Source organism: Vipera ursinii (assembly GCF_947247035.1).
Source record: "Vipera ursinii genome assembly, chromosome: 8".
NCBI classification, from domain to species: domain Eukaryota; kingdom Metazoa; phylum Chordata; class Lepidosauria; order Squamata; family Viperidae; genus Vipera; species Vipera ursinii.
Window position 1 is genome coordinate 13294178 of NC_139519.1, and position 12804 is coordinate 13306981.

At 39.0% G+C, this 12804-nt stretch overlaps 1 protein-coding gene across 1 annotated transcript; it reads left to right on the forward strand.

The window, feature by feature from the left end:
* Positions 1-6817: 6817 nt before the first annotated feature.
* NODAL (nodal growth differentiation factor) lies at positions 6818-11916 on the forward strand (the record flags this gene model as incomplete). The annotated part of the gene is made up of 3 exons (XM_083368887.1): positions 6818-7100; positions 10184-10974; positions 11764-11916. 3 exons carry the CDS (start codon positions 6818-6820, stop codon positions 11914-11916), a joined length of 1227 nt encoding a protein of 408 aa, XP_083225013.1.
* Positions 11917-12804: the final 888 nt, after the last annotated feature.

Genomic DNA, 12804 nt, shown 5'->3' on the forward strand with positions numbered 1-12804 from the left:
AAAACGCCTCTCGTGGGATTATTGGTGCGTAATCTCGCGAGAGCTATTCGTACTGATTCCCCTTCTCCCTTTTTTTAAAAGGGCAACGTCACTTTTTTCCCCTTAAAGGGGCAATACCAGTTTTTTTGATGACTTGAAAGTAGCACTTGCATTGGAAATATTATATAGTGTTTCAGAAACTTTTAGCTCCCATAATATATTCTATTCTTAGTTTAAACCTAATTGGGGGGAGGGAATTGGGATCATCTTATGCAGTAATAACACGATAGCTTTTAATTTCCTTAATTACCCTATCATAATACAGCAGCATATTCATTATATTGCTATAGTATATGACTGCATTGTAGCATTATTGTAACATATTATCCTATGTTTCATATAATATACCATCATATAGGGCATATATAGGACTAGCACTGGTAATGTTACCTAGTTGGGGAATGAAATGTCTGCAAGAAAACAAGCAAGTTCAGAAAGCATCAAGGACCCCTTATTTCAACCCTGAGCTACAAATATGACTGCAACGTCACTTTTTTCCCCTTAAAGGGGCAATACCAGTTTTTTTGATGACTTGAAAGTAGCACTTGCATTGGAAATATTATATAGTGTTTCAGAAACTTTTAGCTCCCATAATATATTCTATTCTTAGTTTAAACCTAATTGGGGGGAGGGAATTGGGATCATCTTATGCAGTAATAACACGATAGCTTTTAATTTCCTTAATTACCCTATCATAATACAGCAGCATATTCATTATATTGCTATAGTATATGACTGCATTGTAGCATTATTGTAACATATTATCCTATGTTTCATATAATATACCATCATATAGGGCATATATAGGACTAGCACTGGTAATGTTACCTAGTTGGGGAATGAAATGTCTGCAAGAAAACAAGCAAGTTCAGAAAGCATCAAGGACCCCTTATTTCAACCCTGAGCTACAAATATTGGTATCATATATAATAATGCTTTATTATAACTCCAAAATAGTTTTGATCTGTTGCTTTACCATTATGATGCTATAATGTATTATTGCTGAACCCATTCACTGCATTTCGGTCTCTAAGTGTTTTCATTTCACATTCTCTGTATGTGGTGGGATTGCTTATGATAGGGATCTAAAACTTGGCTCTTTTATGACTGGTGAAGCACAATTCTCAGCATCTCTTAGCCGCTCCTAGGTGGCCCTGCTGGAAATTGTCATTTTAACAACTTCTGGACAGCTACTTGTACTTCTAAATAGGGCTACATTTTCTCTAGCTTATAACATACCTATTTTAGTGCTCTGGCTCGACTCTGTTTCCCATCTTCACTTCTTTTAAAATTGTGCCATTTCTTTTTATGATCATAGGAAGCTCCGAAGCAGGGCCCTTCAAACTTGGCAACTTGAAGACTTGTGCAAAAGCACACTATTTATTGCACATATCTTATACATTATAATATACAATATTTAGCAATTTAAAATACTTCCTGCTTTATTTTATTGTTTTTTTTAAAAAGAAAACTTTACACGCAAACCATGTATTGTAAGCCATGTATTGTAAGCAGCTCCAAAAAAACAGAGAGCGAATTAATAACTCTGCACAGGCCTAATAAATTTCAGCATTAAGACACTGTGGAAATGAACTTTGCCTCAAAATTAATAGATTTTTTTATTTATAGTATGTTTTTCTCTGCCATATCATTCCACAGACCAGTGCAGCATATAACTCATAAACCAGGGGTCGTCAAAATTGCCCCTTTTATGACTTGTGGACTTCAACTCCCAGAAGTCCTCAGCCATAAAAGGGCCAATTTTGACGACCCCTGGTTTATGAGTTATAACACTCTCTGTTTTTTTGGAGCTGCTTACAATACACAGCAGGTCAGAACTACACTTCTATCACCAATTTCAAAGCAATCTTTGGTAATTCAATCAGAATTACCAAAGCACAGATACATAACCTTAAAATCTTTGCAAAAGCACACTATTTATTACACATATACATTATAATATAAAATATTTAGCAATTTAAAATACTTCCTGCTTTATTTTTTTTAAAGAAAACTTTACACGCAAACCATAGTTGTCTTCTCATCAAATATGCATTTACTTTACTGCCTTAAGAACATAAACACTCATTTGTAACTCTTTGCATATCAACTGCATCATTTCACATATTTATTAAAATTACACAGCAATTCTATTTCTATTTGGCCAGAAAATCCACAAATCTCAGAGAACCTCACTCTCACATATAGTTACCAAAATGCAAAGGTATACATTTTGTTTGTTTGTTATTAGACTTCTGTGCTGCCCATCTCACCAAGGAGACTGTAGGCGGCTTACAGTCATGTAACTGAAATACCATATAAATCTTTAATATGTTAAAATGTTAAAAACAATAAATAAAAAACTTACATTTTAAAACTCAGATAAAATTTGATTAACTATGATGGAAAGGAAAGGGGCAAAGTGTGCACAGGGAGGAGCTGGGATCTAAATAAATGCCTTTTTTACATACGCAAAAAAATCAGACTATAACTATGTGAGGGAAAGAAAAAGAGAGATGAGTTATTTCAAGCTACAGGAACATATTTTGTGGAATTACTTTGTAATGCAGTCTTCCTAAAAAATCTTCTCCATCAAGACAGTCCAAACATATACTCTATTTCCATAAGTTCTAGTACAATGTTTGGACTGTCTTGAGGGGCAAGATTTTTAGGAAGGCTGAATTATATATATTTGCTCATATTCTTAAAAATATTACTTTATTACATTATTAAGAACATGTGCTTTTCTTAAAAAAAAACCCTGTCTATTCTAGATATTTAGAGCTATATATTACCCACTAGTGCACTCTGTCAGGACATAACATAGTGTTGGTAAATTCCCTGTCTATAAAAATACATTTTACAAATGCATTTTCTTTGAGCATCATTTCATGAAATTAATTTTTCCCTCAGTTATTCAAGCTGAAAAACTGTGGCTTCTAAAAATGCCTCCCTATCTCTAGCTGTTTCCTTTTTTAAGAAAACTAAACCAATTATTCATATGTTAAGTTTCTCTTTGAAGCTACTGATAAATAATTCCCATTATTTTCAGCAGCTTTGAATCTTGATAGTAAGACTTTTTGAAGTTCAAGCTTGTTTTACAAACTAAATGATCAAGATATGTTAATTGATTGTAAAACATGTTCCTAAGACTCAAAGTGCTCAGCATAAAACTTGAAATGCTTCTGAAACAAAACCCTCAAACAGATTATGTAACTTGAAGGGACTGACTCATATTTTATCAGTAGAATTTAATTTAATTTGATCTTTTCACTTTGAAGTGGTATACATTGTATTTATTTGAGGCTAAGAACCCTTTTAAGACAGCTTCAAAAGAAAAGTTGAGTAATAGCAAACAGGAAACTATAGCAGCTGGCTCTAAAATAAAGAAATTAGGAACTTTGCCCATATCTTTTTTAATAATTTAGAAATATATTCAGCTCAAATGAAATAGCTGAGGTTTAGGATCTGGTATCACAGGTTCATGGATCGCACATCTCTTGGTAAAGAATGCTGTTAGATGACATCTGGAAAACCTGCAATGTAAAAAGCTAAAATGGCAACCTGCTTCCATGTGGATTAAAATGATCGTCAGATTTCCCAATTTTCTCCAAAGTTGGTTAAAATAATCAAACTTGGATTTTCTGACTTTTTCAGCACTTAGGACAGCAGTCTCTTGTTTCATGCAAAGCAACTCAGTTTTTTGCCAACAGCTTTTGAACCAAACTCTAATCACGTTTTTTTTTTTTGTTTTGTTTTTTTGCATTTTGGAGAAAACAAAAACTCCAGCCTTCCAGTAACAGGAGGGGATCAGTACTAAGCTAACAGGATTCTCCTTGTTAACGGAAAACTCATCGAACATGGAGCTTCATAAAAATAGTAACAATAGTGCAGCTGTTAATAGGCACAGATCACTGAAAAATATATTTCATTTATTCACTTTTTTAGTATCTTTTTTTCTTCTTTATATTAGTTTGTGTTGGTTTTTATTTTCTTGTTTAGAATTGTGTGTGTGAGTGTGTGTAAAACTATGGGTAATTTACCAATGGTTCTATCACTAGGCACCAGTTTCCCTTTGGTTTATTTCTTGAGCTGAAGATATTAAAATCCAATTTTATTTTTCATTAGCTGCTCAGGATCATAGGTATGAGATGGCCGGCTATATAAATTGAATAAATGTATAAGTAAAGTTTAAATGCTTGTCCTTCTGTCAGCTAGAATTAGATGAAGGTGTTCATAGTTTATTTGGCCACAGCCCTATGTATAATGGTGCTTCAGTGTGTGGTTGGTAATAGTTGTGGTCTAATACCATGTAACCAAGCTTCAGTACCTTGAAGTTGTATGATTATGGTAATTTAAGGAAGAATAGAATCCAGAACACTTATAGAGAAATGCGTGCTTTCCTGTTTTGAATCAACTCAGATTAATTACAAGTGCTTAGTAATTTAGTAATATGCAGGAAAATGATTTTTGGCTGAAAAAGGGAGAAAAATTGTAAAAACCACTTGGTGGCAGTAAAAACCTATCATAAAAAAAGTTGAAATAAGAAATCTGGAGAGGAAGGTCAGGGCAAATATTGCTGAGATCTCCCCCATCCCCATTTTTATCTTATTTGGTGAAATAAAAGGGAACATATACAAATAATAGTTGTGGTGAGAGACAGAAGGAAAAGGAAAAGGTAGGTTGGAGGGAGGGAGGGAGGGAGGGAGGGAGGGAGGGAGGGAGGGAGAAGAAAGGAAGCCATGGTGTCCACATGTCATGGGCATAAGATTAGACTACTTGCAGTCTTTTCCATATGTGCTTAAGTTATGCTGCTCTTTTTAACACGAACTGGTCTTTAAAAATCTGTTTACATTGTTTTATTCAGCAAAGTCCAGTCAGTTAAAAAAGAGCTGATGTGATCCTGAACTAGGAATCAAGGTGGATGAGAAGGAGGGAAGGAAGGAAGGAAGGAAGGAAGGAAGGAAGGAAGGAAGGAAGGAAGGAAGGAAGGAAGGAAGGAAGGAAAACCCAAGCTGTAGTCCACTTAGAGCTATAGAAACTCACAGGATCATTTTAACCATTCACCCAGATCCAGATACTTTTGCAGGGATAAATATGGGAAGCTCCAGATTGAAAGCAACATATAAAGCAATAAAATAAATACAGGTAAATAAATCAACAAATAAACAGTCTCAGATATGCATTCGGTGAAAGAACTCAAGTAGATTTTTTGGATTCACTCAATTTGGTCTGAACCAATCTGAGCCCCGACTGGGAATTCCACAACAATGACATTTAGAAAAATTGTGGGGAGTTCCCCCCCCCAAAAAAAATAGATAGCATGTTTCAGGTTTAATACAGCATAATGATTACTTCAGTACTTCAAAGACCAGCAATTTAATCAGCAGCGTTCAATTGCATAGGTAAAAAAAACCCCACAAACTGTAGGCGTAAATGACAAGATAAGCAAATATAATTCTTAAAGCTTTAAAATAACTCTTTGATGTTACAAGAAATTAGAAGGGGCCTTTGGAAGCAGAAGTGTGCAGTCACCTTCTCTGAAGGTGAGAGAAAGAAAAAGTCTTGATTAATCTTAACGGCTAATAATCACTTTTGTCAGATGAAAGGGAGGCATCTGAGATAATAAATCGCTTAATCCCTAAAGTACCAGAAAACTCTTTCTTCTTTTTATTGCAAAAGTCTAACACAAAGACCCCCCCCCCTTAGAATGTGCTATTGCTAAGCACATTGGTTTGTGCTTAAATTGTAAGCCGCCCTGAGTCTTCGGAGAAGGGCGGGATATAAATGGGATTAAAATAAAAAGAAATTTAAAAAACAGAATGAAATTCGTTATTGGTGAGTCTTTTAAGTTTGGCACCCTCCTGAAACGAATGAATGCGGACGCGCACAAACGTACATGCCAATAAATAAATAAATAAATCCATGCAAAACTAGATAGCTAGATAGGCTGGGGATTAAAAAAAACAAAACCTGATCACATAAAACGATCAAAGGTCTCTTCCTCGAGGCAGGAATGAAATCAACTCTCATCTTCTCCGAGATTTGAAAGGATCAGAAACGGCACAAGCGGCTCAGCTCCCATTTCAGATCCGGCCTTTCCGATTCTCGCAAGCAAAGATCAAACCCCAAAGGACCCACCCGGATCATCCGTCTGAAGTGAAGGGCACCCATCGGAAACCCGGCACTTTTTTCCCCCAAGCAACTGTGAAAGAATCACCTCGCTCGCAGCCCGCTTGGGGTGGGGGGTGGGGGGGTGGGGAGTGATGTATGGGGGAGGCGAAGGATAATTAATTGCTGGTTCTCGTCACCCCTTCCTCGTGAGGGGGCGGGGGGGTGGGGTGGGGGGTGGCGGAGCGCAGGGTGGACAATTGCATGAGAATAGGGGACGTGTGGAGCCCGTCGAAATTCTGACAGCTTGTTGAACATCAAAGGCTGGCAAGATTAGGCAGTCCAGGTATATAAAAAAAAACTGCCCAGTCTCGGCGGGCTATTGAGGGAACGAAGGCTGGAGAAGAAGGTGCTCGGAGTTGCTCTCGAGAAGGACGGAAAGGAAAAGAGAGGAGAGGAGAGGAGAGGAGAGGAGAGGAGAGGAGAGGAGAGGAGAGGAAAGGAAAGGAAAGGAAAGGAAAGGAAAGGAAAGGAAAGGAAAGGAAAGGAAAGGAAAGGAAAGGAAAGGAAAGGAAAGGAAAGGAAAGGAAAGGAAAGGAAAGGAAAGGAAAGGAAAGGAAAGGAAAGGAAAGGAAATTCTTCTTCTCCTGCCAAGCCCGCTCCGGAGATGTCTTCCAGATTCGCTTCAGTCTGGAAGCGGGTCTATCTGATCTTGGCGTTCCTCAACCTGTTGGCCACCTTCCAGCCTGCCCTCACGGGCTTATCCCCGCAACGAGCCGGGGAGCCCTCCGCCGCAGCCCGCCTCCGGCACCCCAGAGCCGCGCCCAGGTACCCGGGATACATGATGCACCTCTACCGTTCTCTGCTTGCCGGCAGCCACCAGGGCCAGTCCACCGCCGAAGCCTCGGCTTTGAAAGAATCCGACTCCATCCTCAGCCTGGTGGCTCGAAGTAAGTTCCGCGCTTCTCTCGCTCTAATTAATAACAACAACAGCAACAACAAGTTATTCTTATTCTTATTCTTATTCTTATTCTTATTCTTATTCTTATTCTTATTCTTCTTACTCTTACTCTTACTCTTACTCTTACTCTTACTCTTACTCTTACTCTTCTTATGATGATGATGATGATGATGATGATGATGATGATGATGATAACAGGACTGGGCTGCGCTTGTATTTATAAAAAAGGGTGACAGCGGTGACTGTGAGGTTCCAGACCCCCGTCCCCTATTCCTCGTTGTGGATTGCAGCCCCCACCCCAACTTCTCTTCTTCCCCCACCCCACCCCGCCGCCCCGCAGCCGTCTGCAAAGGAGAACCAATCCACATCCTTCAACTCTTTTGACATCCTGCAGATACTCATGGGTGGGAATGGGGTACCAAAGTGAAAAACTCTGCTCCTTTGTGTATTGCGGGGGGGGGGGGTGGGAGAGAGAAGAGAAGAGAGCCAGTAGATGCAGGTAGCTCATGAAGGATGTCCTGAAAAGTTGCCGGTAAAAGTTCCCCAGAGCCAAGGCAGGCATCGAGTGGGAGACACTAACCTGCTGGCAGGTAAAAGTGAAAGGAGGCCTTCTCACGTGTCTCTACACTCATTCTTCAAAGCGGTTAGAATGGCTGCCTTGAAGTAACTCCTTCGCCTGGTGAATTGTTTCATGCTACAGTAGTTGGGTGTTGAGTGTTTCTAGGCTGCTGATGACTGAATCCATGTTAGCCTAACGTCATAGAAGCCCATAGGAATAGCATGAACAGGTTCCATGTGCATCAACCCCATATTGAAACCCACACGCAGATATATTCACAGCCCTGCACCACTCAGAGTGTGGTGCCATGAATTGGGGGCGGGGAGGGGATTCATTGCTACAAAATCGAAGGTGATTCTGTGGCTTGACGGAGAAGGGTGATCTAGAAACATAAAATATAAATCAACCTTATTGGGTTTCATGGCAATTAATGGAAGGGCTATTCGCCGCAATTAACTGCCCTTTCATCAATTGCAATGAACAACCGAGTACTGATGCTGGATGTTGATTATTTTAGTAACGTTCCCCAGTTGGGGACTGTCAAGATGTAATAACCATTCTCCATGCCATCCCTAGATACCTGATCCTTTTGAGTGGATGTAACTCAGTTAATCCTGGGATTTCTTAACACACACAGAGAGAGACTCATGCTTCTAGCTCTCTCAGATGTGTGAACGACTAACTTTCTCTTGGTCTTTCTTGTTTGCTCACTTCAGTTGTCCAAAGACCACTGTGATGCTATAAATAAAATAATGAATTTTCCCTCCATCCCTTTTCCACTTTAAAGTTTTTTAAAATAACTCTTAATAAGTGATTACAGCTTTTCAAGGATGTTGCAAGGAGTGGGAAGGAATGATCAAAGCAACCCAGGATGTGGAATTCAGATTTCACTGACATATAATGAGATCTGGTCTTTGAACATCCATAACCCAATTAATCAATTACTTAACCAATATTGGACATTAAGACATTAAACTGGAAGGCATTGGGGTGTGAGCAGTAGTTTGCAGAAGTGTGTGGAGCTGCTATTGGCAGGGCCCAGGTTAATATTAGTTGTTTATCAAAGGTTTTTTTTCCTTGTAAGCCTTAATTACAGGCTGTCAGTGTTTTTATTTGTGAAATACAAGGAGGACAATTCACAAAGCATTTTAAACACATTTTTTTGCCTTTTATGTCTTATATATCTTATTTATTCTTCTTGTTACAACCTCATAAACAGGCTATTGCTGTTCTCCCCATATTGCCAGTTTGGAGAGCCAGAGACTGCTCTCTCTCTCTCTCTCTCTCTCTCTCTCTCTGTGTGTGTGTGTGTGTGTCTAGGCTGGAGGCATAATTTGCAGCTCATTCTCTTAGATGCCAACCAAAAGAGCTAATTAGCAAATTAAGAATGCATTGTTTTGTGCAATGGGTCTTAAATTCCCAAATAAGTGAGAATGCACACTAAGTGTCTTGATTGTTATTAATGATCATAGAATTCATATGCTTACCTTGGTATTTAAGTCTCATTCTCCTCTGGTGAGACACAAGCATGGATTAACATGCTCTGATCTTTCTAACCTGACTGTAGTTTAGCTAAGAAGCAGGAGATGGCAGAGAAGTATTCCACTGGGTCCCACAGTAACCTATTTGATCTTAGTGTCTCAACTTTAATATGGAGGATTCTGAGTCCTTGCTTAAGCATGATTTATAAATGAACTGTAATTAGCTTCCCCTCCCCCCCTTCTGTTCAATCAGGCGTGTTTTTTCAGGGATTGCCTGGGCAAGTCCCTGTGCTTTTCTTGGCAAGGTTTTTCAGAAGAAATTTGCCATTGCCTCCTTCCTAGGGCTGACGGAAAGTGACTGGCCCAAGGTCACCCAGTTGGCTTTGTGCCTAAAGCAGACCTAGAATTTGTGGTCCCTAGATTTCTGCCCTGATGTTTTAACTACTAAAGTAGCTTTCTAGGATCATACAATAAACAGGGTTTTGAACTATAGTTTTGTGTAAATGTGCTAACAATCAAAAGGTACTCAGTTTAACATACTCCTCCAGGAAATCTTGGGCCTCAGTGATGAACATTAAGTGATGAGAATATTGGAAGGATATGAAGCTTTGAGAATAAGTTTGATCCAGTGGTTAAGGGACCAGGCTACTCTCTTTTCATTGAACACTAATTTGTCACTTACTGTAGTTTAAGAACTGAAAACTTTTAGGAAAAGTAGCATGAATAGATTGGTGAATGTATGGATCTTACAAACTGCACTGTGTACAATCATCTTCGAATGCAAACAGTCAGAAAAAATAATTCCCCAAGTTTGATCCAGGAGAGGAGACATTATGTGAATAAATACAATAGTATCCCAATTACAAATTTGAACATAGCCGAAGATTCTCCCAACACCACATTTTCCTTCATAGATTTTATTTCTCATTGAAATGTCTCTGCATGATATTTTGGGAGTAGTTTTGGAATCTATGCTAATGTTTCAAAGCGTGAACTTTATTTTGTAATTACTATCTTTCTGATGTCTTCCAGCTTCATTCCAATTTGGGGATCACTGGGACTTCTCCTTTGACATGACTTCCATCTCCAGAAACTATGATATCAAGCTGGCACAGCTCCGGGTTCATCTACTGACCTCCTCTCAAACTAGAAATATCACTGTGCACATTTATCACAGCCACAGCCGCACATGTTATGGGAATCAGACTTGCACAGATAGGATGTTCCTAGGTGCTTTTGTGAGTAGCCTCTCCCTAAACCATTCACCCTGGAAAGTCTTCAACATCACTAGTTTATTACATTTTTGGCTCCACCAAGGGGTGCCATCAGGCATTGAGATTCCAGAAGTCCCACAGCAAGACTGGGAAGAAGGGAATATATTTGAGGACAATAAGCATGTCCACAATAATTCTAGAGAGGACCAGAAGCATTTTGTCCACAATGGGCCTGACAGAGCACTCCTGGTGATCTTCTCCAAAGATAAGGAACCCATGGAGCCTTCTCGGGGTTCAAGTCTCATTAAAACTGTAGAGATGTCCAAGCATGTTCTGTTTGACAACACTACTAAAGAAGCTGGAGGACGTCGCTATCGTAGGAACAGGAAAGAAAAACAAAGAATTAAACTGAGTTCTCTCCAATCCTCCAAATGGGCAGAAGAAGGCAGATTTCTATGCAAAAGAGTCGATATGATGGTTGATTTTGATAAGACTGGCTTTGGAACCTGGATTGTACATCCCAAGAAGTATAACGCATATCGATGTGAAGGAGAATGTCCATCACCTGTCGATGAGACCTTCAAGCCAACAAATCATGCTTATGTTCAGGTATGAAGGAGTGTGTGAGAGACCATGGGGCTTGGTAGAGTAATACTCCCCAGTTCTTTGAAAAGGAACTGGAAAAGCAAGCTTTTAGGAAGCAGTAGTAGAGTGGCTTTTGTCTAAAATTATGCACATGCTAGTTTATAACATAGATTCACATTTAGAAGTTCCATTTTACCTTTAGAAGTAAGGGGCCCCGTGTTGCTTTCTGAAGCAGATTTTAAGGATGCTTTGTTCAAGCTTGTTCAATGCAAAACACATCACTGAAGATCTGCAATCCACATAAAACCAGAACAACCATTCATTGAACAAGTAAAGTTTGCTAAAAGAAATAAAAGATCCTTTCCCATTGATCATACTAAATAAAAATACAGTTGTTGGTTTGATTGGCATATCTGTCTAAAAATGGAACCTATGGTTCCACTTTTGATGGCTGAGCCTTCTGAATGTGTTGGTGATTCCTCATGTGAATCAGGGTCTTGGTCAATTCTGAAAGCATGACAAATCAGGATGGGGGGAATCCTTGGTGCTCTCTAAGCTTGGTTGTTTTTTTTAGAGACCTTTCATTACCTTCATTACCTAGTACTGATGATGTTACCTAGTTTGGGTAATCAGATGTCTCCAAAGAAATCACCAAGCTCAGAGAGCACCAAGGACCCCTTATTTCAATCCTGAGCTACAAATATTCTTTTTTATTGAAATCAGGATCTGCCAGTTCATAATAGCAAATCCTCTTGATCTCTCTTGGATCCACTCTTATAGATGTTGCTTATGATTTCCTCTTTTATTTTACAGAGCTTGCTGAAGGTATACCAACCTAATCGAGTGCCTTGCCCATCCTGTGCTCCAATCAGGTTAAGTCCATTGTCCATGCTGTATCATGAGAAAGGAAAAATACGGGTCCGTCACCATGAAGACATGGTCATTGAAGAATGCGGCTGCAACTGATGCTTATGGGCTATTGCTGTCTGACTAATGGGAGCCTTCTGCAAGTAACTTCCCATTACTGGATATTTTATGGCAGAGGACCATAAAATGCAAATGTGTTAAGACTTTATTAGCACACTGAGAGTCTATTTTAGTGCAACCTTTCTAGGATTTCTTAATACCTGGAACTTATTCTGCCAGAGAACGGAGCTGCTAGTCCCCAACCCCAACCCCCAAACACAGTATTTGTTCTACATCCCACCATGTTGGGTCATAAATATGGCAGTTGTTTTAGTCAAGGATTCCTAAGCTTTAAAGATAGTGATGCCTTCATACTGATATTGTTCTGAGGATCATTTCCTGGGGAATAAGTGTGAAAGGAGGTTATCGGTTTTTGTTCTGTTTGGGGGCTTTTAAAACTATCTGTTGGGCTTTTTAAACAAGATCTGATGGGGTGACTTGTATGTTGGATCTCATGCACAGTCCATTTCATCTAGCAGAAGTCATATAGCTTTAATTTTATGCAAGTGGTCCTTTCAGAAAGTTGGCATGAGTCAATGCATGGGGGAAAAAATGCCCCTGCATTTTGCCTATTTTACCTCTTTCAAACCAAGGAGAGAGAATACGTGCTTTTGAAATTTCCCTTAAAGGAAAATAAAATTTCTATAATATTCTAGAAGATGTAATATGAAGTTCTTGCACTTGATTAGTTACAAGGTTGCTTTGGGTAAATTGGGTGAATGTACTTGTTTTTATTTTTATTTTTAATAATCTCTCCAGAAATCTTTAGCTTTATGTGCTTTAATTAAACTGCAAGGGAATCCCTCACCATTCATGTGGGACTTTTATAATTTGGGAAGCAAGTGTGGCCAATGAGGTTACAAATTAATGAAGCCACATGTCATAGGG